Source organism: Leucoraja erinacea, chromosome 7 (genome assembly GCF_028641065.1).
Source record: "Leucoraja erinacea ecotype New England chromosome 7, Leri_hhj_1, whole genome shotgun sequence".
Classification (NCBI taxonomy): Eukaryota; Metazoa; Chordata; class Chondrichthyes; order Rajiformes; family Rajidae; genus Leucoraja; species Leucoraja erinaceus.
Window position 1 is genome coordinate 29,564,058 of NC_073383.1, and position 19,559 is coordinate 29,583,616.

At 40.4% G+C, this 19,559-nt stretch overlaps 1 protein-coding gene across 3 annotated transcripts in view; it reads right to left on the reverse strand.

The window, feature by feature from the left end:
- LOC129698808 (coiled-coil domain-containing protein 148-like) overlaps positions 1-19,559 on the reverse strand; it is a 66,107-nt gene that overhangs the window by 25,409 nt on the left and 21,139 nt on the right. For 2 of the 3 annotated variants that reach the window (XM_055638098.1, XM_055638097.1), the window contains exons 4-6: positions 16,882-16,985; positions 8,491-8,573; positions 1,472-1,635 (exon numbers count right to left, since the gene is read on the reverse strand). In XM_055638098.1, coding sequence (XP_055494073.1) covers positions 1,472-1,635; positions 8,491-8,573; positions 16,882-16,985 — 351 coding nt within the window. The remainder of the gene's footprint in view (positions 1-1,471; positions 1,636-8,490; positions 8,574-16,881; positions 16,986-19,559) is intronic. The other variant, XM_055638100.1, reaches the window with a different exon arrangement.

The window sequence follows — 19,559 nt, forward strand, 5'->3', positions numbered from 1 at the left end:
ATTGGGATACAAACCTCATTATAGGGATATTATCAAATCCCAAGACCACAATGTTAAATAGTCTGCAACGTAATCATGCTGAAGATTATATTTTCCATTTCCAGGCTTATTTTTCATTTAATTCACTAAATAATCCTATTGATTGCCTTTGGCAAAAATGAATTTAAACACAGTTCTGGAGTTCACCTATCTTAACAGAACGATATCTCTGGATGTAAAAATAAATAAATTAGTTGTAGCTCTGATACATGAACGAACAACGCCTTTCGACAAACTATGTAAGACAAACATGTGAGATCGTCACTGAGCCATATGTTTATAAGATACCCTGGATAGGTTTCTCTAAAGTGGCCTTTGTCTATTTCTTCATTTGACTTGATCACAAAGTATTGCCACCGACTGAGTTTGAAGATTAAGTGTTCAGTCCCACTCCAGGGATCAGTACAATAATGTACTGTAATATTTCATTGCAGTATTAAATTGACATTTGCACCAATGAAGATGCTGTCTTTCAGAAAAGATGTTAGCCCAACATCCTATCGGCCCTCTCAGTAGGCCATATAAAAACGCTCATGACACGATTGGAAAGAGTTTTAGTATACATTTTCCCTGCAGTGTTCTTGAGATCCTGAGGCCGTGGAAACTGATAGAAAAATTATAGTGTTTTTTTTTATTAGCAGTACAGGATCATTAACAGTTGAAATGTTGCTTTGGGACTATAAATATCAATGTTTAGTTCCACCAAATTGATAGTATTGTTAGGATGAACATACGTAGGCACTTCACTGAAAACTGAAAAGTGGTAAAACATTGCAGGGTAAACAACAAAATTACAAATAAGCACTGAAGATTAGATTAAACCATGATTGTCTTTCCCATTGTCAACAAGAAATGCTATGCTGAGGCTCAGGCTGCAATAAAATGGCAACATATGGGTACTAGAAGGATTGCCAATGGCAAAGGAATCTAAAAAAATTTCCTTGAGGGATGCCGTATTGTGACACTTCTTATCTTGTAATACATAATCATTGATTTACATTATGGATAAACGTGCTTTCGTTTCTGATGGCACCGTCATCTTCAAGATTATTTTATTTTATTATTACGCCAGTGGCAGACTACAATGACCTATACTTAAGTAATTTGTTCAAACGATTCTATACAGTATTATTCTATTACAGGCACATGACTTTTTACGTCACCCATTCCTTCTCTCCAGAGATGTTGCCTGTCCTGCTGAGTTACTCCAGCTTTTTGTGTCTATCTTCGGTTGAAAACAGCATCTGCAGTTCCTTCCTACAATGACTTTTCAGTATCAATTAAGATAGGTACAAAAGCTAGACATTAATACAAACAAGTATATCATAGCAGTGACTTAAATATAAAGGTAGGAATAAATAAATTCAAGTTTTGTTAACAAATTTCAATTAAACTTTAAGTGTACACAAAGTCAAATTAAATTTTCCCTCACCTCTTGCAATATCTGGCTGGAATTAATTATGTCCTTTTCGATGCTTTGCTGCAAAGGATAATATTGCATTTCAATTTGTTTTTGTTTCAAGTCTCTCTTTAGTTGTAGGATGGGATCCACAGTAGCTATTTTAAAGGCTTTTTGTTCACTCTGCAAAAATATGCCTGTCGGACAAAAAGTCACAATGAATCTACCATTTATTGATATTTGCTTTTATAAAAATGTACATAGCAGTTTAGTTTATTGTCACGTGTACCGAGGTACAGTGAAAAGGCTTTTGTTGCGCAGGTAACATAATGTCAATTTAGCGCATAAAAGTTTAAACATAAGATAAAACATACAGTTGTTTGGTGTCTTGAGCTTGAAAGCATATCCCAAGACTCTCGGGAACACCTTCTTCCCCTCTGTTATCGTACTTCTGAACAATCCTAATATTAGCTACGGTACACTCCTAATTTTTCCAAATACATCATTGCATACATTTGACTTTTTCTCTGGAACCGTTATGCTACAATGCTGTGAAACAATATTCTGCACTGGTATCTTTCTCTTTGCTCTACATTTGGTACTTAAGTTTGGATTGATTGTATTCAGGCAAAGTATTATCTGAAGTGATTGGATAGCCCTGTACACATGACAAATAAACTAAACTAAAGGTTTTCACTATACTTCGGCACATGTGACAATAATAATAAACCCAAACCTTCAGCCCATCAAGTTACACTCTATCATCTCATATCAACATATCAATAAACACAGTCTAAAAAGTACAATTCAAATTATCTAAATCATATAAAACACCACATGTACTTAAAAAAATTAAATGGATTTCAGTTTCCAGCCAATGCCAAGTATCGTATGCCCAGAGATTTCAAGACAAATTATAACAAGATAAAGAAAAGGAGTGAAAGGGTTCAGAGAGGATTCACCAGGGTATTGCTAGGACTTGAGGGCCTGAGCTATAGGAAGAGGGTGAGCAGGCTAGGATTCTATTTCTTGGAGCGCAGGAAGATCAAGGGTGAGCTTATAGAGGTGTGCAAAATCATGAGTGGAATGGATCGAGTAAACGCATGGGAGTCTTTTGCAGAGGGCAGGGGAATTGCGAGCCAGAGGACATAGGCTTAAGGTGAGGTGGGTGGGGGTGGGAGGAGATATAATGGGAACCTGAGGGGTAACCTTTTTTACACAAAAGATGGTGGGTGTCTGGAGCAAGGTGCTGGAGGAGGTAGTTGATGCAGATACCATTGCAACATTTAAGAAACATTTAGATAGGTACATGGATAGGGTAGGTTTAGAGGGATATGGGCCAAAAGCAGGCAGGTGGCACTAGTTTAGATGGGGCATGTTGGTCGGCGTGGGCAAGTTGGGCCGTGGGGCCTATTTCCACGCCGTATGATTCTGACTGTATGAATAATTTTAACTGGGCAGTGTTCAGGCAGAATAAATCTTACCTCCACCCTAAACCTCACTCATTTCCACATCTCACACCATATACGTAATGGAGGCGCAGGCTGGTTTACATCACTTATCTGATTTACAATCAACTAGTTGGATGAATGCCAAATCAGACAGGCTGGGGCAGGTGGTGTCAGGGATATGTAAAAGCTGTGAAATGCAGGTGAATGCTGTTAGAAACATAGAAACATAGAAATTAGGTGCAGGAGTAGGCCATTCGGCCCTTCGAGCCTGCACCGCCATTCAATATGATCATGGCTGATCATCCAACTCAGTATCCCGTACCTGCCTTCTCTCCTTTCCCCCTGATCCCCTTAGCCACAAGGGCCACATCTAACTCCCTCTTAAATATAGCCAATGAACTGGCCTCGACTACCCTCTGTGGCAGAGAGTTCCAGAGATTCACCACTCTCTGTGTGAAAAAAGTTTTTCTCATCTCAGTTTTAAAGGATTTCCCCCTTATCCTTAAGCTGTGACCCCTTGTCCTGGACTTCCCCAACATCGGGAGCAATCTTCCTGCATCTAGCCTGTCCAACCCCTTAAGAATTTTGTAAGTTTCTATAAGATCCCCTCTCAATCTCCTAAATTCTAGAGAGTATAAACCAAGTCTATCCAGTCTTTCTTCATAAGACAGTCCTGACATCCCAGGAATCAGTCTGGTGAACCTTCTCTGCATTCCCTCTATGGCAAGAATGTCCTTCCTCAGATTTGGAGACCTGTTGTAGAGAACTGAAAACAAAAATGTCCAGCAGTGCCTCTAAGGAGAGAAAAATTGAGCTAACATTACGGATGGATTACCTGGCAAATTCTGATACAGAAGAGTGAGTTAGAGTCATAATCAAACAGAAACAGACACTTCAGCCCAACTTGTCCATGCTGAACAATATGCCCCATGTAAGCTAGTTCTATTTGCCTGCATTTGGCCCATATCCCTCTAAACCCTTCTTATCATGTTCAAATGTCTTTCAAATGTTGTTATTGTACCTGCTCAACTACTTCCTCTGGCAGTACATTCCATGTACCCACCACCCTCTGTGCGAAAATGTTGCCCCTCGGGTTCCTATTATATCTCTCTCCTCTCATATTAAACCCAGCCCTCTGGGACATCCCTACGCTGAGAAATAGACTATGTGCATTCACCCTCTCTATGCAACTCATGATTTCATACACATTTATAGTTTAATCTCTCAAAGTCCTGTGCTCCAAGCAATAAAGTCCTAGCCAGTCCAACTTTCCCCCTTTGACTCAGGCCCTCAGCCCACTCGCCAAGCTGATAAAAATCCTGCTGTATTCTCGATAAACATCCTCACTGTCTACGAATACCATCTATTAACCTTCCTTAACCCTAGTCACCCACCGGAACATTATTCCAGAGCCTATACAGTGAGGGTTGGCAGGTGTACAAGTTTTGGAAGTAACGCTGCACAGTAAGTGTGGTCACAACTTAGGTTCCTCTGAATGCCAACTTACAATCAATCCCATCACATGCATTGTTGCTTGTAACTTCTCAATCCATCTTTGCCCTATTTCTCAACATAATCCTCTTTCTACCTGTTCTTTGGTTATTTTGAAGTTGCACATCCTACAGGAATTTTCTTTCTCTTCCTTGTAATATAACCGCCATAACAAGGCCGTGTGTCAAATGAATTTTAATACTCTTACTACTAACAGTAGATTAGAAATACCGGAATGCGCAGTGATGAGAAATGGAAAAATGCTTGTATATATCTGTATATACAGATATGACAGCAATTTACATTTCATATAGCATGTTTAATGGAAAGAAATGTCTCAGAGATATGATTAAAAATGTTTGCCGAGCTAAAGAATATTATTAAGAGATAGAGATTGTAAAAGCTTTATCAAAAAGGTGTGATTTTTGGATCCTTAAAAGGAGCTAAAATTGGGAAGCTGGGGAAGTTAAGGTAAGGAATTTCAGAGAGGGGCCCAAGTATAGAAATCTAAATAATCTCAATCTGACTCAAATTTCACTGTACCTTAGTTGGTTAAGTGGCAATAAACGCGAACTTGAACTTGAAGACATGGGATGGATTAGTTACGAAGAGATTTAAAGGTAAAGGCAACAGAGTATTGGGTAAGCAGCCACCATGGAAAGAGAAACAGAGTTAACACTTGAGATTTGAGAGCCCTTGTCAGAACTCCAGTGTAGAAATCCAAATGCTTTGCCATCCCGACACATCAAAGGTAAATAACCTGTTTCTGCCTGACGAAGAAGTGTCTTGGCCCTGCAACACTAACTACTTTCTCCTACAGATGCTGCCTGACCCGCTGAGGATTTTGCACATTTTCTGTTTTATTTGGAATTTAAAAAAAGATTGAGTGGATACCAAATGCAAGGTTGAATGGGATGCGGTGGTTAGTGTCAAGGGCAAGCTGAGACAGTAGTTGCCGTGGAGGGTTAGGTCAGTGACAAAGGTACAGCAAAGGTGGAGCGGTAAAGTGGCACAGTGGTAGAGTTGCTGCCTTACAGTGGCAGAGACCTTGGTTCAATCTGGCTACAGGTGCCGTATGGAGTTTGTACGTTCTCCCTGTCACTGTGTGAGTTTTCTCCAGGTGCTCCGGTTTCCTCCTATACTCCAAAGACGTACAGGTTAGTAGGTTAATTTGGCTTTGGTAAAATTGTAAATTGTCCCTAGTGTGTAATAGTGCAAGTGAATGGGGTGATCGCTGGTCGGTGCAGTCAGTGGGCTAAAGAGACTCTATATCTCTAAAGTCTAAGGTAAAGTATGAAATTCATTGCATGAACCAAAAACAATGTCTTTGACCATTCTAGTATATCATTGAAGGAAATTGGGGTTCCTCTAAGACATGTTTAGTGGTGGGATGTTATGTGATTCAAGAGGTCTTTAGCTCAATAGCCAGTTACAACCTGTTATCTTGCTTCACTTAATGTTCCTTTCACCTGCAAATCATAATGTTTAAATTCCACTCCAGTATAAATTGAATTATAGAGTCAAAGGTACATACAGCATGGAAACAGACTACTACATCTAGAGTGTAGTGTCTATAAATATAAGAGCATTACTGCAGATCAGTCGAACAAACACATAATAAAAGCAGGTAGATAGACATAAAAAGCTGGAGTAACTCAGTGGGACAGGCAGCATCTCTGGAGAGAAGGAATGGAATTTTGTCGTGAAGTGCAGGGTGAAAACAGTGCTCTGGAAAAATTTGACCCATTATTTTAAAGTCTGACCCTTTCACCTATTTGCAAATAGCCCCTTATGCCTAACCCCATTGTGTTCTATTCTATAAACAATCCCGTTCCTTTAGTGTCCAACGTTGTGGCACTGCGTCACTTTTGACTGATTTTTAATATTGTAGACACAGAAAAGTGAGAGACATTTTTTTAATCATGTCCTATGAAAGCATCCAATAGGTTCATATTTTCTTTTTATTTAGATTGTCCTGACTGTTCATATAGGGTTATCTGCCCCATATTTTTTTATTTTAATATTTTTCAACAAATGTTCTTTTTGCTTTTTATGTGAACCCTTAATGTCAAACCTCATTTGTTGACATTTCACCTTGAACTAATCAGGTTTTTAAAGTCGTTTTCTCAAGCCAGTCTTCTCATTTTTAATGTGTATGTTCTCTACTTCTTCAATAGTAATTTGGGGCTGTTTATGATAATATAAGAAATAAATATCCTCGTAAATCATTTTGCGACTGCTCTATAAAATATCCTATCCTAAAGATGTGTAGGAAGGAACTGAAATGCTGATTTACATCAAGGATGGACACAAAATGCTGGAGTAACTCAGTGGGTCTGGCAGGATTTCTGGAGAGAAGGAGCTGGTCAAGTTTCGGGCCGAGACCTTTCTTCAGACTGGGTCTAGCTAAAGATATTGTGTTTCTTCTGTCATTATGAATTCTGATAATTTAAATAGACCAATGCATAATTGTTCCTTAACAAAGTATATCCACATTGCAGTACATACATTTCATTCAAACTTTTAGCATGAGCTCATTAATAAAAAAAGAAACTTCAAAATCAGAAGGAATCATGCATGCCAGAAACTTCCCAAGTTTAGCCTCAGAAATAAAGTAAATGTGATAATTTCTTCTCAGCCTAGACTGAGAGTCCTGGGCCACCAGTGGCTTCAAAGTCCTTAATTCTGAGTGGTAGGAAGAGACCCAACTAAATATCCCTTCAGTCAAACAACAGATCATTGTAATCAATTTAGCAGAGTACACTGAAAGCTATTTTATTTATTGTTAAGTAGAAATGAGAGTAAGAATAAAATTACCAAAAATATTGGGCATGCAGATAAAAATGAGTTATGTTCCCTCTCACTAACTGACTACAACCAAGCATGATCCAATTTTTACTTGACACCGTTAATAACATATATAGAACTTAGAACAGGCTCATCGGCTCACAATATCTGTGCTGAACATGATGTCAAAACCAACTCTTGTCTGTCTGCGCATAATCCATATCCCTTAATTTCCTGCATGTCCCATGTGCCTATCCAAGTGTTTTAAAGCCATTATCATATCTACCTCAACCACTACCCCTGGCAGCACATTCCAGGCACTCACCACAATCTGCGTAAAAAACCTGTTCTATGCGTCTGTCTTCTTTATCCTTTGCCCATCTCACCTTATAGCTATGCCCTCTAGCATTTGATTTTTTCATCCTGGGAAAGGGTACTGACTATCTACCCTATCTATGCCGCTCATAATTTTATATTCTTTCATTAGGTCTCCTCGCAATCTCCCTGCAATCTCCTGCATTCCAGAAGGTACTGGGTTTTTTTTCCCAGAATCTTGCTCAAATTATTGTAATTTGTAAGCAAAATTTCAGAGTGTCGACTGCACACAAATAATATAATTTATGCTTGGATTTAGGTGAAGTTGGGAGGCTGCATTTTTTGGTCAAAACTAGTTATTACCTCAAGTCAATCCTATATTGTAGGCTGGAGACTTTCTGAAGCCTGATCAAGTTGGGTAGCAGGTAACAGGCGATCAATGATCAGCGTGGACTCAGTGGGATGAAGGGCCTGCCTCCCTGGCTGTTTCCGGACTAAACTAAATTAAATCACTTATTTTTTCTCCCACATGATTAAAGAAGTTATACATTTTACTAAGTAAAGGCAATTGAATATATGAGAATCAGAGAGCAGTGAAAGGAACATTCTGCTCAGTTTGGCTTATCTATTGATAACATAAAATTGCTGAGCCATTACCAGAGCAAGTACCTTGTTTTAAGATTAAAAAAAAAAGTAGAAACACAAAAATGAGCAGGGCCATCATGTTTAAGCTAGAAAAAGCACTGGAGTAACTCAGCAGGTCAAGCAACATCTCTGAAGCATAAGGATAGGCAGTTTTTCAGGTCGGGACACTCCTTCAGTCTGAACTAGCATCTGTAGTTCCTTGTGTTTTCATTTTTTTAAACTGCTACACAAGTTTCTCACTGAGAGATCTCTCAATGAGAGATGTAAAGGTTCCTGGAATTTCAAAACAATATTTTAATAACCACTTCTTTCCTGGTTCTAGACATTTTCACAAACAAAATGAACTACGTGGATAATACACACCGATTTTTTTAAGATCAAAGTAGTATTCATTTTCATTGCTTCCACCTTCAAGTAAGCTCTGGAGATGCAACTCTAGTTTTCCCCTGTTAATAGAACAAATATTGGAAGTTTAATCTTGTTGTTTAAGTTGTAGCATTTATACCATTATTAATTAACACGATAAAACAAGGAAAACAAACATTTCTCCAAACTGTAAATAAGCAGATAAGAGAACTGTATAAAGGAGTTCAGGCAGAAATAGAAAGGTGACCAGAATAAATACTCTGAAAATATTAGAAAAGATTAACAAAACAGAGGACTGAATAATAATTTCAGATGCTGAATGGTCCTTTGGAAATGGTTGGAGGGGAGGGGGGAAGGAAATGTATGTGGAATAAGTGAACAGGACAGATGGAATATAATAATGAGACTCTAGTCAACCGTTTAATTTATACAAAAAGCAAAATATTTTAAGGAAATCCAATGGAGAACAAAGAGCTAATAATACCTGTAATAAAGACAACATAAGCAGAACTTAATATAGATAAAATGTGACAAGCAGAAACAAATTTGAATCACCAGACATGACAAATGCTGTGGAAAAAAAACAAACTACTAGGATGAACTCAGCAGGTCAGGCAACATGGACAGATGACGTTTTGGGTCCAAATTAATCTTCTGTAAATGATGCGGGTGAGAACATTTTCCGCCAGGAGGAGGGGAGTGTTGGTTGAGGGAAACTGGTTGTGTCTCTGTTCTAGGAAGAAACATAAGGCCCAGAAGTCTTCCTGAGGGGAAATGGAAGTGCACAAGGATTGGACGTCCATGGTAAAGATGAGGCAATGGGGTCAAGGAATTGTAAGTTGCTATAGTGATGGAATGTGAGAGGTGTCCTGGATGTAGGTGAGAAGGACTGAACAAGGGACAACAAGATAGAGGGGGTAAGTTCAGTGGGGCAAGAGCAGGCAGATATAATGGGGTTACCAAGCAGTCCTGTATGTGGATTTTGGATATGGTACAGAAATGGGCAGAGCAGCCTTGGGGAACTATCAGTTTGGAAACTGTGAGGGGAGATTGCCAGAAGGGATGAGCAATGATGGTTTGGGAGACATTGCTGCCTATGGAGTCATGGTCAAAGGGTAGGTATGAGGTGTAGAGTGAGCGGAGGGTTGTGCGCATGGAGGGGGTGAGGGGAGTGCAAAAGTCATGATGGTCAATGTTGTGTTGGCAGTCAGAAGTGAAAAGGTAGGTGAGAGGGTAGAAGGCCAGAAGGTGTTGTCCAAGATGAAGCAGAAGGGGGAGCTCAGAGGAGTAGGGGCAGCTTGAGGGTGGTGTAGGAGTCCGGGTGGGGGAATGTAATGTGGTCAGTGACAGGAGGAGTGGCAGGACACGGCAGCATTGGGTCAGGGGCTTCAGGTTGGAGACTGCCGGGAAGAGGTGGGATCCAGCTTCAGTAGCAATACAAGTGAGTTTGGGACGAAGTGGAAATAACAGATAGTTATTTCAAATAACCTTATCAGGTTATCAGTCCATCTTTAAATATTTTAAAGCCAACTCTTTATTTTAAGTTTTGATTTATTTTAAGCGGAATCACTGCCAAGTCAATAAATAAATATATTTTTTAAAAGGTTAATGTGTTTCTGGACATGAAGGGAATCAAGAGATATGGGGTTAGAGCAGGAATAGATAGTGTTCCTGGTTTGGGAATTGCTCTGCCAAGGACAAGAAGGCTCTGCAGAGAGTAGTGCGTTCGGCTGAACGCACTATGGGAACTTCACTTGCCCCCCTGCAGGAACTATACATCAGGAGGTGCAACTCCAGAGCCAACAATATCATGAGAGACCCCTTCCACCCCTGCAACGGACTGTTCCAGCTGCTACGGTCAGGCAAATGCCTCCGTTGCCATGCGTTGAGAACGGAGAGGTTGAGGAGGAGTTTCTTCCCAGAGGCCATTCGGACTGTAAACGCCTATCTCACCAGGGACTAACTCTACTGAACGTTTTTCCTTCCATTATTTATTATGTAAAAGAATATGTGTGTTATGATTGTGTTTATAGTTTGGTTGTTTGGTTGTTTGTCTTTTGCACAAAAGTCCGCGAGCATTGCCACTTTCATTTCACTGCACATCTCGTATGTGTATGTGACAAATAAACTTGACTTGACTTGACTTGACTTGTTGAAGTAAAAGACCAACAACAATCGGGATGACAAAGTGGCGCAGTTGGTGGAACTGCTGCCTCACAGCATCAGAGACCCGGGTTTAATCCTCAGGTGCTGTCTACATGGAGTTTGCACGTTCTTTGTGTGAGAGTTTCCTCTGGGTGCTCCAGTGTCCTCTCATATTGAATTGCAGGTTATTTGGCATTTGTAAAATAGATCCTAATGTGTGGGAAGTGTAGGAGAATGTGGGATGATGTAGTGCTAGTGTAAATGGATGATTGATGGTCAGGGTGACCCCAGTAGGCCAAAGGGCCTATTTTCATGCTGTACCTCATAACTAAACAAAATTGTTCATTCTTTCTCAGGAATGAGTGAGAAGTCAAAGTCACATTTTACTGAATCTATCATATATTTGCCTCCTTATTCAACTTGTTAAAACCATCCTGCAGTCTCTGCATCCTGTTTACAGCTCATAATCACACTCGATTTATGTCATCAGCAAATGTAGAAATATTACATTTGGTTCACACATCCTGTAATGTCCAGGTTCAAGAGCAGCTTCTTCCCGTGAACTGTCTAGCTACGGAACACTACAACCTCCAAATAGGCTCTGAAGTTTTTTTTTTTGGCTTGCGCTATTGGGACTCACATCGGCTCACAATTTGAATGTTCATATGTCCATGGTTCATCCCTTGACACAGAATACAGATAAAAACAAACCTATTGAAATTGAATCGTCAGCTAAGTATAGAAACATTAATATTGCGGTGCTGCCTCGAAGGGCCGAATGGCCTCCTCCTGCACCTATTTTCTATTTTCTAATAGTTATTCAACAGCTAAATGATGAGTCTAAAGAATCTTGCACACTTTTTCAACGTCAGCAAGACACAAAGGATTAACATGAATAAATGCAATTAAGTCAGGCTCACCTAAAATAGGTAGAGATAAGGAAAGGTTAGTGTGGAGAACATATTTCTGAGCATTATAGCACCAGTTCCAGAGACAAAGTCCCATGTCTACAATGGGGTAGAAGTGAATCAGGCAGAATCCTAGCAATTGGAAGGACTGTTCAGAACTCTGATAACGGAGGGTCAGAGTTACATCCTGAACATGCATTCAAGTCGTTTTGAATGAGGGACAGTGCGCATCCAGTAGAAATAAGGACTCAATGGAGGAAGTGGTTCAATATGTGACTCAATGGTTCAATAACCCTTTCACCTCGGAATGTAACTGTGGCTGAAAATGGTGAGGGTGATGAGGTTGCGAAGCATCAACCTGTCCCAGTGTTAGCAGACCTTCAGCCTTGTACATACAGTGGAGCCGCTTCTCGGTCGGTGGATGTGGACAACTCGGAATCCCCATTGAAGAAGGATATGTTCTTGTGCTCCGATCCTGAATATACAGAGTGCTCTTGGGAAAAGGTTCAGGTACAAGATGCAACTCAACCATTAAATGTGAAAAAAAAAGTGAACTGCAATAAAGCATCTTGTTCTATAAGAAATGATGTTGTGGATGGATTGCAGTGATCTTTCTGAAAGGTATTTATCAAATGAAGATGACAGAGAAATAAAAGTTAAGAATGGCTCTTCAGATGAGTCTTTTCAACCATATTGGAAGAAGAAGAGTAAGTTACCAGTTAAGAAGTGCAATATTAGGGATGTTAAGAAACAATCTGGACAAAAACGTGACTGGAAACCGTCAAACTTGGAAAGGAAAGATTTCCCCACCATGTATCGATGTCAGTAGAAGGGTTGCTGTGCTGTTTACAGAGGAGTTGGCGGACTTAAGAAACACATAAAAAAGCAGCTTGAAGAGGTGCGTGAAAGACCTTGCCCCACCCAGGAGGTAAAAATGTGTTTCTGATTGATCGCTACCTGCAGTGCCATGCAAAGCTGATCCATATAGAAGAAAGAACATCTTTACAGATCAGGAGGAAGTGCAAAGCCTTTGGTCACAACTTCGGAAAGGCAACCCGCATTTGATCAACAATCTTGAAGCAATTTGAGCTCTATCGTATGACCAAGGGTCTAGAGAGAGAGAAGCTGAACATTTTGAAACAGATGCACCTCTTGAAAGAGATTATGCATATCCCTATCCAAGAAGTCAATGACTCAGACCTGGTGGGTAATCATTGTGATGACAATGAGGACATTGATGAGGATGGCAATGATGGCGTTTCTGATGAGAAGGACAATGGCCATTTTGTTCCCAACCCTAACCAGATCGATGCCGATGGTGACAGCAGAGGAGACACCTGCAAGGACTTTGACAACAACATCCCAGATATCTGTGACGTGTGCCCCGAGAACAGCGCCATCAGTGAGACTGACCTGAGGAAGTTCCAAAGGGAACGATGCAGATCGTTCCTAACTGGGTGGTGCGCTACAAGGGCAGGGAGTTACTGCAGACTGCCAACTCTGACCCTGGCCTTGCTGACGGATTTGAGGAGTTCAACGCCATCAACTTCAGTGGCACCTTCTATGTCAACACAGACTGCAATCTACGGTGGCTTTGTGTTTGGCTTCCAGTCCAGCAGCCGCTTCTACGTGGTGATGTGGAAGCAGGCCACCTAAACCTACTGGGAGGAGAAGCTGTCCAAACCCACAGATACGCTAGCGTCTAGATCAAGGTGATGAATGCCACCACAGGACGAGAGGGGGGGAGCACCTCACGTGCAACGATCTACAAAGAGACTGGCAACACCCTCGGACAGGTGCAAACTTTATAGCACAACCCCAGTATCGGCTGAAAGGATTACACTGCCTACAAGTGGCACCTGATCCATAGACCATAAACTAGCCTCATCAGGATGGTTGTCAATGAAGAGAGTGAGAACTGGTAGCCATACCATTAGTTTGGTGAACTTTGGGGTACTATCATTCTACTAATTTACGAACATTATGGCTCTATCATTCCACTAATCATTGCTCTAATGCTTACGACCATTGTGTGTACCTACCGAGGACTGTGAATGTTATCATGTTTAATAAAAAGGAGGGAATGAAAGAGCTAATAGTCAAATCTAATAGTCAAATCTAAAATGGAGTCATTCCTCTACAAAAGCATGTACTAGTAGAACAAATGAATGGCTCGATGCCAAGTCTGAATGACTTTGTAAATTATATGAAAAACAATATGGAGACAGGTTGTCTTTTTAATAAAGTAATTAAGATGGAATCCTGTAGTAATAACATGTGCTTCATTCAAGGCCATAAAGATGCCAAGATTGAAAAAAATAGCTGACGCTCCAGACATAAGTAATAACTTGTCATTGGATGAGCTTGATTTGGACACAGCGAAGAGTAGCCAGAAGACAGAGAATTGGGAAACTTTCATAGGACAACAGAAGGAAACAAAACGGGCAATACGGGCTGAAAAGATGAAGTGCGAGGGGAAGCTGGCCAGGAATATAAAGAAGGACAGTAAAAGCTTCTTTAGATATGTTAAGGGAAAAAGAGTATCAAAGTCAAATGTGGGTCCCTTGAAGGCAGACATGGGTGAAATTATTATGGGGAACAAGGAAATGGCAGAAGAGTTGAACAGGTACTTTAGATCTGTCTTCACTAAGGAAGACACAAACAATCTCCCAGTAGTACTGGAGGACAGAGGATCTAAGGGGGTCGAGGAACTGAAAGAATTTTTCATTAGGCGAGAACTAGTATTGGGTAGGTTAATGGGACTGAAGGATAATAAATCCCCGGGGCCTGATGGACTGCATCCCAGGGTCCTCAGGGAGGTGGTTCTAGAAATAGCAGACGCATTGGTGATCATTTTCCAATGTTCAATAGAATCAGGATCAGTTTCTGTGGGTTGGAGGATTGAATTATTAAAGAGGTAATAATGGGGCATTTGGATAGCAGTAAACGGATTAGTCCAAGTCAGCATGGATTTATGAAAGGAAAATCATGCTTGACTAATCTTCTGGAATTATTTGAGGATGAGACAAGTAAAATGGATGAAGGGAAGCCAGTGGATGTAGTGTATCTAGACTTTCAGAAATACTTTGATAAGGTCCCGCACGGGAGACTGGTGACTAAAATTAGAGCGCATGGTATTGGGGGGTAGGGTGTTGACGTGGATAGAAAATTGGTTGGCAGACAGGAAGCAAAGACTAGGAGTGAACGGGTCCTTTTCAGAATGGCAGGCAGTGGCTAGTGAAGTGCCGCAAGGCTTAGTGTTGGGGCCGCAACTGTTTACCATATATATTAATGATTTGGAAGAGGGAATTAGGAGCAACACCAGCAAGTTTGCGGATGACACAAAGCTGGGTGGCAGTGTGTACTGTGAAGAGGATGTTAGGAGGTTGCAGGGTGACCTGGACAGGTTGAGTGAGTGGGCAGATGCATGGCAGATGCAGTATAATATAGATAAATGTGAGGTTATCCACTTTGATGGCAAAAACAAGGGGGCAGATTATTATCTCAATGGGGTTAGGTTAGGTAAGGGGGAGGTACAGCGAGGCTTGGGTGTCATACCCCGGTCACTGAAAGTTGGCGTGCAGGTACAGCAGGCAGTGAAGAAAGCTAATGGAATGTTAGCCTTCATAACAAGTGGATTTCAGTATAGGAGTAGAGAGGTTCTTCTGCAGTTGTATAGGGCTCTGGTGAGACCACATCTGGAGTATTGCGTACAGTTTTGGTCTCCTAATTTGAGGAAGGACATCCTTGTGATTGAGGCAGTGCAGCGTAGGTTCACGAGATTGATCCCTGGGATGGCGGGACTGTTATATGAGGAAAGATTGAAGAGACTAGGCTTGTATTCACTGGAGTTTAGAAGGATGAGGGGGATCTTATAGAAACATATAAAATTATAAAAGGACTGGATATGCTAGATGCAGGAAAAATGTTCTCAACGTTGGGCGAATCCAGAACCAGGGGCCACAGTGTTAGAATAATGGGGATGCCATTTAAGACTGAGGTGAAAAAAAACTTTTTTACCCAGAGAGTTGTGAATTTGTGGAATTCCCTGCCACAGAGGGCAGTGGAGGCCAAATCACTGTGAGTTAGATAGAGCTCTAGGGGCTAGTGGAATCAAGGGATATATGGAGAAGGCAGGCACGGGTTATTAATTGGGGACGATCAGCCATGATCGCAATGAATGGTGGTGCTGGCTTGAAGGGCCGAATGACCTCCTCCTGCATCTATATTCTATATATCTATGTTTCTAAGATGACAGGAAAGAGATTAATTGCATAAAAATAAATAGTTCATTGGTCTGCACAAGTCAACATGCCATGGTAAGTATTGATTAAAATGGAAAAGATGAGAGCTCTGAATTGATTAAGGAAGAAGTAACATTGGGGACAGCAGCTGAATAAGAGACCGCCTAATGCATAGAGACAAATGGCATAAAAAACATAAATGAAGAAATAACCCAAACATAATTTTCAGTGCCCTTGAAAGCAAGTTGACAAAGACATGTTGAAGGAGCACTCTGGTATGCACATGATATTGCAGGATATAAACTATTAAACTCCAGAGTACATCATACAGAATCGTAAAGCCTGCATTAGAACTACTCCACATGTTACACACCTTTACACAGAGCACTCTGGAAGAGAAAGAGAGAAATTCTCACTCCCAGATCTACTGCGTTGGTTCAATTTACAAATGACTCTGGTTGGCAAATTACCAAGCAACATCTTGAAATAATATACCTCTAGATTCCACAGCCAAAAGCTAACATGACTGCATACATGGAAGAAGCCTTGTTTTTCTTCACAAAAACTACAAGAAGGTAAAGTTGGAAATTATAAAGAGAAACAAATTGAATCAGAATAAAGTGATACTGATGAATAAAGAAATATCTCTTGAGAAGCCATTATGAGGTGTTATTTTATACTATTTTAGCCATGTGTCAAGAGTGTTTAATTGTCATATTTATCGACAACAGAATAGAATTCTCATTTGCAGCAGCATAACAGGCATGTAAACAATACACACAAACAATATACAAAAAACAACAATACCAATAAATTAATAACCACAGTACTAATGAAAGAATATTTCACATCACATTTCTAACCTATGCAGATCATTCCATTTAGGTAGTCTAATAGATTTTGATCAAAATGTGATTCTATTTGACTTCAGAATTCAAGGATGAGGGAGAGAATGAATGTACACTTTAAAATAATACATAGTAACACAGTATCATAGTATTTTATTAACGGATTTAAATGTTTATTGTAATATGCTTGTGAAGTTCGATTACAAACGAATGTGGAAAGACCATTTCATGTCTAAATCTTACCTAGCTTCGGTTAGTCTTGATTGTTCCTGCCACCATGCCTGGTGATGCTGCTTAATAATTGTTTTCTCTTTGTTAATCTTTGCTGCTTGTAAAATTTTTTCAAACTGTATTATTGATAATTTTAAAAAAAAAAGTTAGATTTCCCATGGTTAGAATCTGCATCCACCAACAAATCTGGTTTTACCAGTCAGTTATGATCTCAGTTTACAGCAAGAACATTACAACTGACAGAGGATAAAAGGAAAAACAAGACAGACTTTTGTCTTTCATCTCAAATATGTAATCCTTTCATCTGTGTAAGGATGTCAAGCGATGACAGAATTACATTTGGGTCTGATAAACCAATGTTCTGTAATGGTTTGCCAGAACTTGAAGTATTCTGACTTGAAGAATGGTTGTTGATTTGCAAAGGATCTGTCATGTCCAATAAAACCTATTTGAATATCTCTGAAGCATTGGACAGGGATGTCAATGCATGTTATTTATGTGGGCTTCCAGAAGACAGTTGATAAAGTTCCTCAAAAGCCGTTATTTAGAGTTGAAGCCAATGGAATCGAAGTCCAATTATTGGCTCACCTTGAAGAAATGCACAAGCTCGGCCAAGCATTGAAGTCTGGGGAGAGCTTAATGCCATGTCGTGGGTGTGAAATGAAAGATGGGTCTGAAGGGATAGATGGAGCACTCTGCACATCTGCAGGATAGAAGGAGTTTTGGGAGGGAGAGAATGTAGAAAGTGGGAGAGAAGAGGGAGTGTGTTGCCATCTTGCAATATGGCTCATCTCTCTCATCCTACTGTCCCTCTTTTCCTTATTCTATACCCAGTCTCGTTCCCCTACCCCCCCCCCCCACATTAGCACTCACTCATTCTCAATTCTATCTGATTCCTTCAATTCCTTTTCCTTCTCATTCATTCTTTTTTCCCCTTACCAAAATTAGTCTGTTTCCCTTTCTCACATGTGTTCACAAGATTCAGAGGCAGAGCCCAGCACAAGAGTAAAAACTATTGGCTGAAGTATTTGCAAACATTTTCATTCAGAAATGTGGCTAATTCATTTCAACCTATTCCCAATGTTCCTACACCAAGACTCTATTGGACTCTCCACCACTGCCCCGTCGATGAACACAGATTTGTGGATTTCCATGTTAAACCAACTTCTTCAACCCTGCAAACCTGCAAGAAATCAGTGGTTCTCTGTCCTCTTCAACTTCATGATTTACTTTGCCCTCACCTTGAATCTCTGATTATCTTGTCCATAATGATTGGCATGTTTTTGTTTGTCGCGTTAATAGGCTTGCAGAGATGCAGCAAGTAAGAATTTAATTGTTCCATTGCTAGTACGTATGGCAATTAAACACTCTTTTGACTTGTTTCTCTCCCTCACTTTCCTGTTCTCCTCATCCCTGTCCACTGCTATCCACCCCTTCCAGCTAACATCCTTCTTATCCTTTTGTTTATATTCCTTAACACCCACTTCCTTTTGCAGGACATTGTATACATTAAAAGGCAGATTAAAGGTAGGCCAAAAATAGTGTTTAAATTCAATATTTACAAAGCCATTTGCAGGAGGCAGAAAAGATTAGAAGTATACTAATGACAGCAGAGATAAAACATTGGCGTAAATCCAACAATATAAATGGAAAGATAGCAGGGAAATTAGTAAATTCCAATTTAAGCTAGGAAATTTTCATCCTTCACCTTAGTGTTATTTACCTTTCATTAGCATCTCCAAGCATCACAAGTGTTCTTGGACTTCTATATTTTGTATTCAGAGCACAAGGGTACAATACAGGAGCAATGTAGGGTAACTCTAACATCCTTCCCTCTCAATATTTCTTCGAAATGCTGGCCACCCTTTAAGCAGCCCCACTTCATCTCACAAACATTAGAATCCTGGAAATCAGTGGGACATGAAATGTACATAGAGTGGAGAGTAAGATCCTTTCCCCCAATGTGTGGGTGCCAAAGCCACGAGAGTTAAAGGTGAGAGGTAGAAGGTTTAGAAGAGATCTGACAGGAAGTTTTCTTCCTCGCAAAGGATATTTCTCTACTGTAATGCACTGCCTGAAGAGGTGTTGGAGGCAGAGATTCTCACAATGGGCTGGTAAATAGAGCAAACACAAAGTGCTGGAGGACAGGCAGCATGTCAGGCAGCATCTGTGGAGGAATGGACCAATGATGTTTTGTGTCAGGACCTTTCTTAAGATGGATAAAGAATGGGGAGCTTGAAAAGGGGGGTAGGGGTAGAAAAATGCCTGACAAGTGATAGGTGAATACAGATGAGGATGGTTTGGTTGGCAGATGGGTGGAGTAAATGATAAAGGCTAGAGGTGAAAAGTAGACAAAAGGGTGCCAGATAAAGTGAGAAGAAGAAGAGTGAAATATAAAGCTGGTGGGAGTTATATGGTTGGAAGGGGACAAGGGGAGTGGGGAAAGAGTGGGGAGGATAAAAGGGAAATAGGGGACTTGGGGAACGGAGATGATTGTACAAAGGAAGGGAAAGAAGTTAGCCAATTAGGGGTAAGAGTAAGGTAAATAGAATTAGTGCAGATGGGCACAAGAACAGCATGTATAAGGTTGGTCAAAGGATCCGTTTCAGTGTTACACGTTAAAGATCCTGTGACATCATAATGCTTCCACCAAATAGTGTCCTTTTCACCCTCCTACTCCTGCAAATTCA